This window comes from Capricornis sumatraensis, chromosome 9 (genome assembly GCF_032405125.1).
Source record: "Capricornis sumatraensis isolate serow.1 chromosome 9, serow.2, whole genome shotgun sequence".
In the NCBI taxonomy this organism is placed as follows: Eukaryota; Metazoa; Chordata; class Mammalia; order Artiodactyla; family Bovidae; genus Capricornis; species Capricornis sumatraensis.
The window spans coordinates 44,109,010-44,124,114 of NC_091077.1; the positions used below are offsets into that span (position 1 = coordinate 44,109,010).

General features: G+C 35.6%; 1 protein-coding gene across 1 annotated transcript in view; it reads right to left on the reverse strand.

Moving 5' to 3' along the window:
- The window catches only part of AFF4 (ALF transcription elongation factor 4), a 75,641-nt gene that overhangs the window by 4,258 nt on the left and 56,278 nt on the right, over positions 1-15,105 (reverse strand). The window contains exons 12-20 of the mRNA XM_068979731.1: positions 12,504-12,592; positions 11,676-11,916; positions 6,705-6,799; positions 6,067-6,130; positions 5,828-5,964; positions 5,509-5,580; positions 3,781-3,874; positions 2,954-2,997; positions 1,749-1,969 (exon numbers count right to left, since the gene is read on the reverse strand). Of these exons, the coding sequence (XP_068835832.1) occupies positions 1,749-1,969; positions 2,954-2,997; positions 3,781-3,874; positions 5,509-5,580; positions 5,828-5,964; positions 6,067-6,130; positions 6,705-6,799; positions 11,676-11,916; positions 12,504-12,592 (1,057 nt within the window). The remainder of the gene's footprint in view (positions 1-1,748; positions 1,970-2,953; positions 2,998-3,780; positions 3,875-5,508; positions 5,581-5,827; positions 5,965-6,066; positions 6,131-6,704; positions 6,800-11,675; positions 11,917-12,503; positions 12,593-15,105) is intronic.

Consider the following 15,105-nt stretch of genomic DNA (forward strand, 5'->3'; position numbering starts at 1 on the left):
CCCAGAGAGCCATTTTGCTTTTTTGCATTTCTTTTCCATGGGGATGGTCTTGATCCCTGTCTCCTGTACAAAGTCACGAACCACTGTCCATAGTTCATCAGGCACTCTATCAATCAGATCTAGTCCTTTAAATCTATTTCTCACTTCCACTGTATAATCATAAGGAATTTGATTTAGGTCATAGCTGAATGGTCTAGTCGTTTTTCCTACTTTCTTCAATTCCACCTATGAAAAGTTCTTACCTAAAATAATGAACTTGACTCTAATCAAGTCTCAAGATATTAACTATCAGTATGAATGAGGGGGACAAAAGAGCAAGCTAAACAATACCATGAGGAAGTAATCAGCAAAATCCAGAATCTGATGCATTCTATGGTACAGTTTCTCCTTGATATCAATGGCATGCCCCTCCCCGCCAAAGAAACAGAAGAACGGAAGATACTTAAAAAATTGATCAATGAATGTTTGGATCCTGTTTGAAACAAACCCAACTGTTTAAAGAAAAAAGGCATACTTCAAACAATAGGAAATCTAAGGGGAGATTATGTCTTAGAAGACATAAAGGAGTTAGCTTTAAAATATACCAGGGTAAAGAAAAACATGATGGGGGGTGATGAGGAGGGATGGTGGGGGGAAAAGAAAACAAGATTAGCAAAATGTTATATTGCTGAAAATGAAGTTGAGTAAAAGGTACATGGGATCATTATACCATTCTCTTCCTTATTTAGTCAGTGTTTGAAAATTAGCATAAAATATGTAGGTAGACAGGCAGGCAAGTAATCATGTAAACAATAGTGGGGGGAAGGAAGAAGGAAAGGGAGGGAGGAATGGAGAGATGAAAGGAAAAATGATGCTAGAAAACTGGCATCAGGGAGAAGAATGTAATGTAGGGATAACTTAAGAATTTCATCTTGTAACCTTTCCTGAGTTGTAGTGACAATATTTAAAAGTTTAGAAACAAATCAGGTTTTTAGAAACACAAACTTCCTCCCACCATTACCCCTCTTTAGGGATCAGAATTTTTCATTTTCATCTGATGCTATAAGCATTATATTTAAATATACTCTGTGACAAAAGTATACTTGCTTGATTGGCTACTTAAAGTTTTCTACAAAGGAGCTGCCTGAATAGATGCTACATACACATATTTGCTAAAAAACATCTACTGAAGTGTTTATTCTGTACTTTTTCAAAGATCTTTAATACTTCCTAATTCTTAGTGTTCTTAGTTTGGGAGATAACAAGGTGCAATGATCTAATATTAAAGAATGCTAGACAGAAGGCTATTCATTTTATGGTCTCTTTTATCACGTAAGTTTCTTCCAATATATCTTCAAAAATCCAGTATGAACATGTTTTCTTATATATTAAATACTTCATATGTATAAGATGTCTGGATATACTCCTTTGCCCATAGCCAAATTTACCTTAACTGTCCCAGGACAGATTATACATTTTATTACTTTTATAGTATAAGCTGCAATTAAATGTGGCTGAACAAAGGCATATTTGTCTTAGACCAAAACTATTTTTTGTTTAGTTTGTGTCACCACTATAGTGCAAGGTATTTTTTTGACAAAACTCAGTACATTTACATGATTGATAAGCAATGGAGATCAGCAAACTGACTGTCATTAACTCTAGACTAGATAATAAACTAAATGTACAAGAGACACTTAATTTAACTATTCCATAAAATCTCTTTTTAACAATTCCATCCTTCAGAGTCTCTCCAGAGACCTCCTTACCTTTTTGTTCTTTGGAAAGCTGTTCAGCTTGGTCCCAAATTTCAGTGGCATAGAGGAAGTTGGATGTAACCTGAACATAGCTGGCTGCCATGTGGTGGATCCTCTGTGGAATGGTCACTGAAGAACCACTTGCTGAAGCACTACTGGCTCCAGAAGAATAATTTCCTGAATTGCCTGGTGACAGCTTTGGAGAAACAGGGGAAGGCATCCCAACAGCTTTGCTACACACAGAGAAACAGGAAGTTTATTCATATAGAAAATGATGAATGTGAGGAAATTAATGTATGACTGGTTCTTCCTACATGAAGGCTTTTAAAATTTGAAGGTTGTTTTAAACTAAAAGGGAACTGTACTTCCAAAGAAGTATAGGTTCTTTTAAATAAATACTTAGCTCACTAAAGTGTTTATTGTGAGTTATTATTTTATCAAGACTCTTTGGTTTAACCAATGGCAACAGTACAAAAGATGGGAAAGAAGTGAGGAAGTCATATACTTTGGTAAGAGCTGTTCCAAGACTTAGAAGCTAGATCATCTTACTCTCAGCTCAACACACTTTCCACCTATCTGGGGGATATAATTAGGTACTTCCCAATTGTTTTATAGAAAGCTGAATGAATTAACAATTTGAGATTTCATGGTAGTTTTTATCCTTTCTGTGGATGAGTGGGATGGAGGTTATGTGGGAATGGAGGAGAAACCATAATCATGCCACTGTTATTAAATTTTGGCAGTGTCCAGACATGAACAAAGATAAGTGCAAGATGATAAAACTCCAACTAGCCACAGAAATCAAGCTGAGAAAGGTTGAGGAGTTGTAAAAAAAAAAAACAACTCAGACTTCTACAGGTGAAATGTTCCTTCTCTAATCTTTCTAAGAGCATGTTTAAGATATTTTCAACTTAAAAACAAATGATAATGGTAAAGAATCCACCTGTAATGTGGGAGACCTGGGTTCGATTCATGGGTTGGGAAGATCCCCTGGAGAAGGGAATGGCGACCCACTTCAGTATTCTGGCCTGGAGAATTCTATGGACAGAGGAGCCTGGCAAGCTATATATAGTCCATGGGGTCACAAAGAATTGGACATGACTGAGCAACTTTCACTTTCACAAAAAATACCTTTTTTGGAAAGTGGCGAAACCCATTCCACTTTCACATAAAAATAAACTTGTCACATAAAATTTTACAGAATAAAATTTACCTACCTTCCCAAGCCTGGTGATGGTGCTTGAGAGTTATTGTAAGAATTCTGTGGAGAAAAGAAAATGTACTTAATAATTAAAAAAAAAAAAAAAAAAGTAACTTATGAAGTACTCTTTATTTAAGTATAATAAATATATTCAAAAGCATTGGGCCAGTACTGATCTTAAGAAACCAAAATGTGTGTGTGTGTGTGTGTGTGTGTGTGTGTGTGTGTGTGTGTGTATGTGCAACAGAAGGAAGTTATTTAGATAATAGCTGGGGTGTTCTGGAAGACTGAAAAGGGAGAGACAAAGAATGAGTAACATTCAGATGGATAAAGAAGAGGGGAGAAGGCGTAGAGCAAGGCAAGTCATCCTGTGTACAAAGGCTGCAGACAAGAGAGTGTATATGAGCCAAACAATTTACCTGGAGTAAACTTCAGAAAAGAAAGAGGGAGAGTGGGAGAGAGATTGATCTTGAAGGCCTTGTAGGTCAGAGTAAGAATCTTTCACTTGACCCTACAGGCAATGCTAAGCTATTAAAGCATTCCAAGTCATTATCAGGGCTGAATTTTAGGAAGACTTATGTAGGGCTATCATGAAAAAACATTAGGTTTTGTGATAAAAATAGATTATATACATTGAAAGATTACTAAGGGCTACTGTATATGGCTACATAGTTTCCACAATCAGATATGTGTGCATTTTAAACCTCAAACTATTTGAAAGTTCCCAAACAGTAGTACTTCCTCTACTTTGACAGGAAAAACATGAGGGCACTTCTGAGGCAGCAATAGGAGACTTTACAAATTTTGTCTCCTGGGAAACAGATACTCTTACTGTGTACTTACCTTCAGATGCTCTGTCAGCGTCTTTGAATACTTCAGAGCAGTTTCCTTCTTCAGTTTGAAGAGCCTCAGGTACAGCAAAGACTGGCATCGTAGGCTAGCCAATGGAAAAGGACAGCTTATTTACCAGGACAACAGACTCTGGCCACACCGCATAGACAAGCTTCACATTGCGCCAGAGTACACAAGTGATTCATGTGAGCAGACCATGGCATAAGGTCAATGACACTAACTCTTAGGCAAAACCAAAAGGTGTGATCTTATTACGGTACACAACCTAGGGAGGGAAAGGAAGAGGAAGAGACCTAGGACTAGCCTTCTATTTGTTGACATTCAAAAATCAAAACCTCACCCCCAGGACACCAATGTGTCATTTATAACATAGGGACTAAAAATCACTGCAGGGGAATTTCCTGGCAGTCCAGTGATTAGGATTCAGTGCTTTATCTTTCTCTGTTGTGGTCCAGGTTTAATCCCTGGTCAGGAAACTAAGATCCTATATAAGCCATATGGCACAGCCACCTCTTCCCTCAACAACCACCCCCCCCAAAAAACTTCAGAGCATAATCTCTACATTAAACTAAAAATAATTTAAAACAACCAAACTAGGAACTCAACTGTAATATTACAACTCTGAAGTAACATGTGTAAAACTTACAAAGGCCCTGCATGGCCATCACTGCCTACCTCTCCAGTCACTTTCACTTACTTCTCCTGGGTCTTTTAGTTTCCTGACACAAGGTTTCCAGTTTCTTTTCACTATCCAGCCCTTGTAAATGTTTCCTCTACCTAAGGACTAAGTATCCCTACAGTTTACCTTTACAGTTATATAAACTTTTCCTTCAAAGTACTGAATTCATGTACTTGTGTGGTTATTTGATTAATTTCTGTCTCTTCACACTATACCCTGGACTCCATGACAAATAGGACTGTGCCAGTTTTTTTCTACAGCTGCTCTCCCACTTGTTAAACCCAGTACCTGGTAAAGTAAATAACCATGATTGATAAACTCTCTCTCTGGGGATAAGCAAACAAGTCATTTCTTTATTCTGAGCAAGCTAGATGTTTGCTACCTGAGGTAAGGAATGCGGGCGCGCAAAGTCGCTTCAGTTGTGTCTAACTCTTTGCAACTCTATAGACTATAGCCCGTGAGATTCTTCTGTTCATGAGATTCTCCAGGCAAAAATATTGGAATGGGTTGCCATGCCCTCCTTTAGAGGATCTTCCCAACCTGGGGACTGAACCCTATCTCCTGCAACTCCTGCATTGCAGGTAGATTCTCTACTGCTGAGCTGCCAGGGAAGCCCCAAAGGTAGAGGTATATGTATATGTAAATGGAGGGAGAGGATATCAAAAGAAGAGCCTGGATTTTTTATAGTGTCCATCTTTACTGAAATACACAATAGAAGCCTCAGAGTTAAAAAAAAAAAGTAAACTATAGTCAAATCCAAAAAAAAAAAGCCTAAAAAAGTGATCACTTAATAGAAAGTTCTAATATCAGTCTCACTCTACCAAGGCTTTTATTTTGTTAAGAGGGCAACGGAGGAGAGGCTCACAACAACTAAAAATTTTCAGTAGGAATTCTGTTGTTTTCTTCTTGACCCATCAAGAATAGATTTATGACTGGGTTATGGAAGGCCAATTCAAGGATAACTTTCAGAAGAACACAGACAGCACAGTTCCTTACAAAACTGCTTTGTCGTCTAGCAGAGGCTAACATGCAACACTTACCAAAGCACTGTAAGTCTTTTATCTGCAGCTGTAGCATCTGGTGCCAAGTAATTCTTTAGCTTCATAGTGTATCTGTGAGATAAGAGAAGAAACAAAGGACACAAAATATAATACTTCATCTGTTTTATGACCTCCTCAGTCCTCTAAACATTAAAATCAAACTTAAAGACAAAAATACCCACTAAAGTGTCTACTTCTCCTTATCCAAGGACAATAAAGGATTAAGGATCCTCTTTGGCTATTATTTTATAAATTAGTCCTTTCCAAGAAAGAACAGAGAAATATTATTGCCAACAATGCAGAAAGTTTCCCCACTTACTTGATGAGCTCCACCGTTTCTGAATACATAAGGAATGGGGATTTGGATTCCTGAGCATTTTTCTCTAATGCATTCCCACATTCAATGAAAGATACCACAGCATCAAGATAGTATACAGCTTTCTCAAACCTATCAGACTGAAGAAAGGAGAATAAAGGTAAATGAGAGCCACACTGATGTGCTATGAGAACAAATGAAGATTTAAGTTAATTTGATTAAATATATAAATATTTACATACCAATGCATCTGCATTGTGCTTTAGCTTTTTTGCTTCTTGTAAATAATGGTCTGCTGAATAATTTCTGCAATGTAAATTTTTTATTTTAAGTAAAATGGGAAATATTTTCCTAAGATAATATTAGTTTTATAGCCCTCAGTTTTCATGTCCTCAAGTAAAGACAAATTACTAAACATTTGATTAGTTTTTCCCTGACAAATGTTTATATTAGGTTAAGAGCAAAAATCATTTGAAAGATTGAGAGTAAACAGAATGTAGGTAGGAAAAATACTTTATCAAAATGGAGGGGAAAAAACCCTATGTTACTTATCTGAGACATGAGACAGTCTTTATTTTAAACCTACACTGTTTTACTTAAGAAAGCCTTTAAACAGTAAAGTCAGCAAAGGTGGACTATTGGAAGGTACATTATTCACATTCTCCATGAGAATCATGAAGGTAAATTAAGTTAAAAGGAGCAATGCTTGGACTTGAAGGTGCCTTTAAAATTAAAAATCTGAATATTCTGTCACAATATCACAGTACAACAATATCACAATACAACCAATTCTTCTGGTCACTGACAGACATTAAAATGAGTTTCTTATATGCTGACTGGAATGATTTCTTAAATGCATAAAAAATCTTATTTATCTTACCTGTCATCAAAGGCAAGCTTTGTTCTCCGAGGCTTAGAAGCATCAGGAGTTGGTGTAGATGGAGGACAGTTAGAAGAACTATTTGGAGCCTTTTCCTGACCAGAAAAATAAAAACAAAAACTACATTGAATATTATGAAATTAAAATTAAACTCAAAGTATTTTTTAGTTCGTGGTTAAAAAGCAAACAAAATTCCATTGTCTGTGGCAGTTAACTCCCTTGTTATAAAAATTTAAAATTTCATAATGTAAATGTCCTTTTTATGGAATGAGCCCACTTTAAATAACCAAGAATATTATTTATAATATTCAGTTGAGTCACTCAGTCATGTCCGACTCTTTGTGACCCCATGAACCACAGCACGCCAGGCCTCCCTGTCCATCACCAACTCCCAGAGTCTACCCAAACCCACGTCCATTGAGTTGGTGATGCCATCCAACCATCTCATCCTCTATTGTCCCTTTATCCTCCTGCCCTCAATCTTTCCCAGCATCAGTGTCTTTTCCAATGAGTCAGCTCTCTGCATCAGGTGGCCGAAGTATTGGAGTTTCAGCTTCAACATCAGTCCTTCCAATGAACACCCAGGAACAATCCATCTCCTTTAGGATGGACTGGCTGGATCTCCTTGCAGTCCAAGGGACTCTCAAGAACCTTCTATTAGGGGTCTACTATGTGGGAGGCAATGACACTGGCACTTGTAAAAACTTAAGGAATACACAAATCTAATATCAATACAGTAACATTACTTCAGACAAAATTTACTGGTAATAACTGGTCAATGAAAACAATTACAATATCTAACATTTACTATGTACTTACTATTTACTAGGCACTAAGTTAACCAAGTACTTAGTATAACCATTAATCCTTTAACAACCCTATGAAATATGTACTGCTATTAGGATAGATAAAAAGTAGTCTCAAGGAAGCTGAGCAACTTGCCCAAGTCCAAACAGCTTTTAAATAGTATTCCTGGAATTTGGGTTTTAAGTTCAGATCTATCAGATTTCAAAAGCCTAGACACTTTCTTAAATTTTATGCTGCCTCCTATCAACATGTCTATTCTGTCTCCTATCAACAGAGACCTTTAACGCAAGGGCTATGACCCTGTCCTCCCAACAGCTTCCCCTCCGGTCCTATCTTCAATAAATTGAATACACATTTTTTCCCATTAAAAAGCCATAAATAAGTAGAATTTATCCTATGAATTAATAAATGTCTCAACATTAGAAAGCCCAGTAATGTATATATTTTTTATTACTTCTGTTTAAAAGAAACCATGTAACAATTATTTTTTTCTTTTCTTGTAAAAAAGTCCTTTCAAGTTCCACCTACTACAGCTTTCTTCAAGAATGAAAATAAAAGCCCTGAGATTTGAAAAAATACTAAACTCTTTATGGTAAAATCTGCACACTTACCAAATGGCTTCCTGAATACTATTGCAATCTTGGACAGCTTTCCCCCTGTGTTTTATAAACAGATCTATTAAGGTTGGCACAAAAGTAATTGTGGTTCCAACCATGAATTTTAAATCATCACAACTAGGCTCAAACATATCTTTATTAATCAAAATAGGAACCATTACGGTCAACATGTTCTTGCCAATGAGGAATAAGTTTGTCTATTCCTGTAGTGAAAAAATCCATGCTTTGGGATTCCATGAACTCTTGGAAAGCATTTTCTGCATCCTACTGGCTGTGGAAGCATTTCCCCTGCAAAAAGCTGTTGAAATGCTTGAAGAAGTGGTAGTCGGTTGGTGAGAGGTAAGGTGAATATGGCAGATGGGGCAACACTTCATAGCCCAATTTGTTCAACTTTTGAAGCGTTGGTTGTTCAACGTGCTGTTGGGCACTGTCATGGAGAATTGGGCCCTTTCTGTTAACCAATGCTAGCTGCAGGCATTGCAGTTTTTGGTGCATCTCATCAATTTGCTGAGCATACTTCTCAGATGTTAATAGTGCTGCCGGGATTTAGGAAGCTATAGTGGATCAGACTGGCAGCAGACCACTAAACAATGACCATGACTTTTTTTGGGTGCAACTTTGGCTTTGAGAAGTGCTTTGGAGCTTATTGGTCCAATCACTGCTGCTTCTGGTTGTTGGATAAAATCCACTTTTCACTGCGTCTGATTGAGAAATGGTTCATTGTTGTTGCACAGAAAAAGAGATGACACTTAAAAACGATGATTTTTTTTTGATTTTCAGTCAGCTCAAGCTTTTTCTCCTCCATAATTTGCTTCAAATGCCAAATGACTGTGGAATGGTTGACGCTGAGTTCTTCAGCAATCTTTTGTGTTGTTGTAAGAGGATCAGCTTCAATGATGGCTCTCAGTCTGTCGTTGTCAACTTCGATAGCTGGCCACTCGCTCATCTTCAAGGTTCTCATCTCCTTCATAAAACTTTTTGACCCACCATTGCACTGTACGTTCATTAGCAGTTTCAGGGTCAAATGCATTGCTGATGTTGCAAGTTGTCTCTGCTGCTTTACCACCCATTTTGAACTCAAATAAGAAAATCACTCGAATTTGATTTTTGTCTAACATCATTTCCATAGCATAAAATAAGTTTAAAATGAATAGTAAGTAATAAAAGTCACCAGCAAAAATCATAAAGTAAGAAGTGTGCATTAAAATAATGTACAACATAATCATATTTATTTACGAATGTATTCCAATATCAAGTGGCAAATTTCAACAATGTAAAAACCTCAATTACGTATGTACCAACTTAAATATAAGTGCCTATGTTTAAATTTATTGAAGGAAAAATGAAGTTTCTGAAAATAAAGAAAAATTACTACGTGTGGTAAGAAATACTATCTATACTTACTGTGGTTGAGTAAATTTTTGCATTATATATATATAGGAAATCATTCTGTTGTATACCTGAAACTAATACAATGTTATATATCAACTTTATCTCAATTAATTAAAAAACTGGTAGAAAAGGACTAACAAAATATCAGTCAGCATACAGAAGGTGTGAAAATATCATTAATCTAACTGAATTATACAGGTCGCTGTCTCTAATTCATGTGGAAGACACAGTCTTTTCATTACAAAAATCTACCATATACTATGCTGTTTTACAAAGCAACTCAACAAATTTCAAAAGATTACTGCACGCGGATCACTTTCTAGCCCCTTCTACAAGGTAGAAGTACTAATCAAAAGACAACCAGAAAATCTCTGTATGTTTGGAAATTGAGTAACACACTTAAGTAACTCTTGGATCAAAGATGGAATCACACAAGAAATTAAAAAACATTTTGAACTGAGTTATAAAAATAGTATATACCAAGTCTTGAAGATGCAGCTAAAGCAGTAATTAGAGGAAAATATATAGTCTAACTGCTTATGTTTGAATATTAGAGAAAAAGAGCTTACAATTAATTTTGAAAAACAAGCTTAGTATCCATCTTTAAAAGTTAATAAACAGAAGAGCAAAACAAAAAGACATAAGGAAATTATAAAGAGTATAAGTTAATGATATAGCAAATAAAAACAAACTACAGTGAATAAAGACAAAGAAAGGCTGTTTTTTTGAAAAAGACAAGTAAAAGTGATAAGCTTCTGATGAAACTGATGAAAGAAGAGAAAGACGGTACAGAAAACTAAAATTAAAAATAAAAGACAATATAAGAAGCAATATTAAAGATATTAAAAATAAAAGACTATACTGAACAAAATTTATGCCAACATATTTCAAAAATTTGGTATCAGCAAATATCTAGAGAAACAGAAAATAAAAATTATATGTAATTTTGGTTTTTCATATTATCTAATTTTATCCAGTAAGTTAAACACTGGATAAAGTGCAAACAAGTGAGACACAAATCCCTGCTTTCAAGAAGCTGACAAGAGAAGAGACATAGACATTGAATTTTACCTATGAGATAACAGAAACCAAATGAGCAGAAGAACTCACTTAATGAGTACATTTTAAAATGAAAGAAAGAAAGAGAGAGAAGAGATTTAAAAGAAGAAGCATACAGGTCTCAAATCCTACAGTTCAAGGATGGGAAATAGAGAAAGAGCCAGCCAGCAGGTAAACAGAGAACTAGGTCAGTGAAGGAGGCCCACAGAACAGGTTCCTCAAGGACACTATCTAAACTGCTATGGAAGCGGTCCAGCTGGAGAAAAAGCCTTCGGTATATCTCAATTTGAGACGTTGTTCACAATTTAAATTACCTCAAAATTTAAAAGATTTAATCACCACATTTAATAAGCACAACTAACTGCCTTTGTCAATTTTTTCAACTGTTAAACAGTTGCTTATTTTAAGTCACAAATAATAATGCAGTAAATTATATACTTTAAAAATCTAGGTATTTTCTTAACTTTTTCAGGGAGTTTGCTCCTGATCAGATCACCTTAGAAAGCAATGAAAAACCTGATAAACAAATTCAGTATTAGAGCCTAAGTACAACCTTGAAAAAGCTTCTCTGATCTAGTTATGCACCCACAAACATTAAGAATATTCCCCTACCTGATGATCATGCTCCAGGGCTAATTCCAGTGCTAGCTCAGCTAAAGAATATTTTTCTTCTTCATGAAGCCAAATGGTTGCTTTAGCACTTTATGTAGTATAACTAGCTTGTAAAATCTAACTCTAAATGATCCAAAGACAATTTAAAACCATAGATAAGAACGCAATCAGAACAACTGGAGTTATTTATAAATTTGATCATAATCAACTGTTCTTCCATAACCAACTTTTCCAATTATGGAAAACCAACTTTTCCAACTTCTGCCTTAACCAATAATATGCGTGTGTCCAGATGACTTCATTCCTTTCATGGTCTCAGATCACAGCACAAGTTTATTATCAGACTACGACATTTTGAGAGTAAAAATGAACAGATCTGTAAGATTAGTAAGATGTTTAAAAAATTTTCAAAGCATAGTTACCTTGGAGAACTCACATGGGAAGGAGAGTTTTTTCAAAAGGCTCAGGTCTCTCAGTGCCTTACCTTGACCTCCTTAGAGATACTGGAAGTCTTCCCTTCAGTCCTCTTCTGCTTTGATGCGGAGGAACTGTTTTTGCTGCTGCCACTATTTTCCTTGTTGCTGTTATTACTTGACTTTAAAGAAGAAGACTGACTAATAGTCCTCTTCCGAGAGCCATGCTCTGTTTTTGGATCTTTTGAAGGAACAGGCCCAGCAGGAGAAGGCAATAAATCTTTTTCTTTAGCAGTACTCTGTTTAGATGACCTGCCAAACCAAACAAATGCCCTCATTTCTCTACACAGTCATGTAAGAGTGATGGACTTTTCCCATTTGACTTTGCCTCATTTCAAGATAATTTGTTTTTCCCTATTTGATTATTAGAACATATGATTTCTATAAAACAAAATAAAACTATAAATTTCAAGAGGGCAGATATCCTCTCCAGTGTTTCCTCCCCATTATGGTTGTATACTCAGTGCCTAAACCTTGGTCTGCCACACACAAGTATTCAATAAATAGTGATTGAATAAAAGCACAAAAAGAGGAATGGTGAATGTCTCCTGCAGCTATACATAAGCTTGCCATCCGGCCTGAAAGTGGTAAAGCTTTACTTTAATTCTTATCCTATGAATACTTCCTATTCTCCTAAAAAGAGAGATAAAGTGACTGAATCTTGCTTTTCATTCCAATTAACTAAAAGCAAAACCTCCCACTATTTGGTATATGACTGTGTACAGAAATGTATAACATATACATACTAAATGGAATATTCTAAGAGCACATTAGAAAGTACCCAGCAGCAAATAACACACATAGATTAACACACACATTAACATGTTTTGCAGACATACTCTTTGCTGCTGGATGGTTTGTGGCCTGCCATATTCTTGTCCTCTGTTTTAGGTTTCTTGCTCTCATTGGCTCGGTTATCATCTTCATTCTGGATGAAAAACAGGGAAAAAAAAAAGGCAGTTAGGTTTTGATTTTTATTCATCTAATTTCAGTTTTCAGTGCTAGTCACCCTCAAACAGTTAATCTCTGATATACTTCAGAAAGAAGATAAATGTGAAGTGAAAGAACTCATTTAAACAGTGTTAAATAAATTAGGTTTTTAAGTCTGAGAAGAAGTCTCCTATTTTAGATAAGAAAAGCTGAAATGCTGAAACAGTCTTTTAAATGGCATCTTTTCAGTCTCATGATTTGAGGAGGGGGGATGTGATAATTAAGATATAATTCACATACCATAAAATTCATCTGTGTTGTAAGATTATTTGTCAACATTTTCTTTTTAATGAATGAATATATGCTATTATATGGATATATCACATTTTATTTATCCATTCATCATTTGAATTTTTCCTACTTTTCAAGTATAGGTTTTTGTATGGACATGTTTTCACTGTTCTCAGGTATATACATAGGAATGAAATTGCTGAGTCATAAGGGAATACTGTCTATTTACTTTTTGAGGAACTGTTAAACTAGGTCCCAAAGTGGCTACATCACTTTACATTCCCATCGGCACTGTCATTCTCCACATCTTCACCAACACTTGTTACTGTCCATTTTTTTGCTTTTAGCCAAGACTAATGATTTTTGAAAAACTTTTTTGCTGAAACAAAAGCTATGGGCCTGTCTATAATTATCAAGCTACTATGCTTGGGGAATTTAAGTTTTCCTGTTGATTTAAATATCAGGGCACAAATATTGCAAACATCCTGCCATACAAAAGAATTTGTTCCCATACACAAATGATTAAAGTTGCACATGCGAGAACATGAGAAAAAGGAATCCACATCTTTCATTATCCTTGGCTGGTCTCTTTCTCAGTATTATCTGCTTTATCTTCAAGAACAAAGCAATCTCAAAAATCATCACTGGGAAATACCCTGGTGGTCCAGTGGTTAGGACTCAGCACTTTCACTGTTGGGGCCTGGAATCAATCCTTGGTGAGGGAATTAAGATCCTGCAAGTTGTATGGCATTCTAGGGGGGAAAAATAATCATCACTAAGTTTCCTGGTGATATACATTTTATAAAATCAAAATTTCATTTACAGGTATTAATATAAAAAAACTTGTGAGGAATACATGCCAATGAGATGTGGGGGAGGTAAGGAGGTATGCTTAGTCGCTCAGTCATGTCTGACTCTTGGCGACCCCATGGGACTTGTAGCCCACCAGGTTCCTCTGTCCATGGGATTCTCCAGGCAAGAATATTGGAGTGGGTTGCCATTTCCTTCTCCAACAGAGATATGGGACACTCCTTTTAGAGGAAGGGGTTTTTTTATTACAAGTTATGTATATTGTAAAATTTTAAACAAGAGTAAAATATACTCAGTATATTATATTTTAAATGTCTGAAAAAGTTTATAAAGATTTGTAATACCTTTTTAAAGATAAAAGAACCATTTTTTTAATTCCATAAGAAACATCTTATTTTTTTAAGGAGCAAAATCTATCATATACAAGCTCTTATTTCATATAATTTCTGTGAATTATATAGAATAATATAAAATCCCATAACTAAGTCCAGCAATGTGAGGCTGTGGGCTCTAGAATCCAGCAGCCCTAAAGAGTTTACCAGTTGAATAAAGCATCCCTTTACTACAATAATGGAAGCTCTTAGCTATAGTACTGAAAGTAGGAAGCTTCAGTTTTCTAGAAATTCAAATTTTAAAAAATCTTCAACTTTTGAAGATGCAAAAAAAAAAAAAGTGTTATTCTCATTTGTCCAAATACATCAGCAACAGCACACAGTACTGTGGTTCCAAGGAAAAAAGAGGGAAAACTGCAGACTCATTTCATTTTAAGAAAATGCTATATTCTTCCTGTCCTCTACATGAGATTCTCAGGGTCAGCTGGGCCTGGGATTTTGTTCTCAGTCCACCTGGTATCCTGTTCACCTGCTCATGTTTTCAATATCTTATAATCGCATTCACACATGTGTATCAAGGAAAATTACACTATTCTTCCATACAAATTAGTAAAATGTACTCTCCTCTAAAGATTTCTTACTAAAGTTGAGAGATCACACTTCTTTCCAAAAAATCTGTCTCTATATGTAAGTTTTTCAGCTCCATTATATGTCCATTATCTTCCAATCACAGATATCCATGAATTTTCATATTTCCTGGGTCTAAAAAAGCTGATCATAAAAGTATACACCAAGCTTTATCTGTAAATCCAAATTATCTTGGAATTATTTAGGGACAAGAGCTGGCTATGTGCCAGCAGATGTTTTTAATTCTGAACTTGCAGATATGGGTGTTTGAAAAAGCAGAAAAGCTGTGGTACAGCTATGTACAATGGATTGGTGAAATTCTTAAGGACATGTTAAAATTGGTGAGTGAATTTACTAGCTTGAATTTGTAATCTAAAACATGTGACTTGGTCTGGATATATGAGAGAAGAAAGTGTTATGAAGTGTGACAACCTGGAGAGTATATATCCCA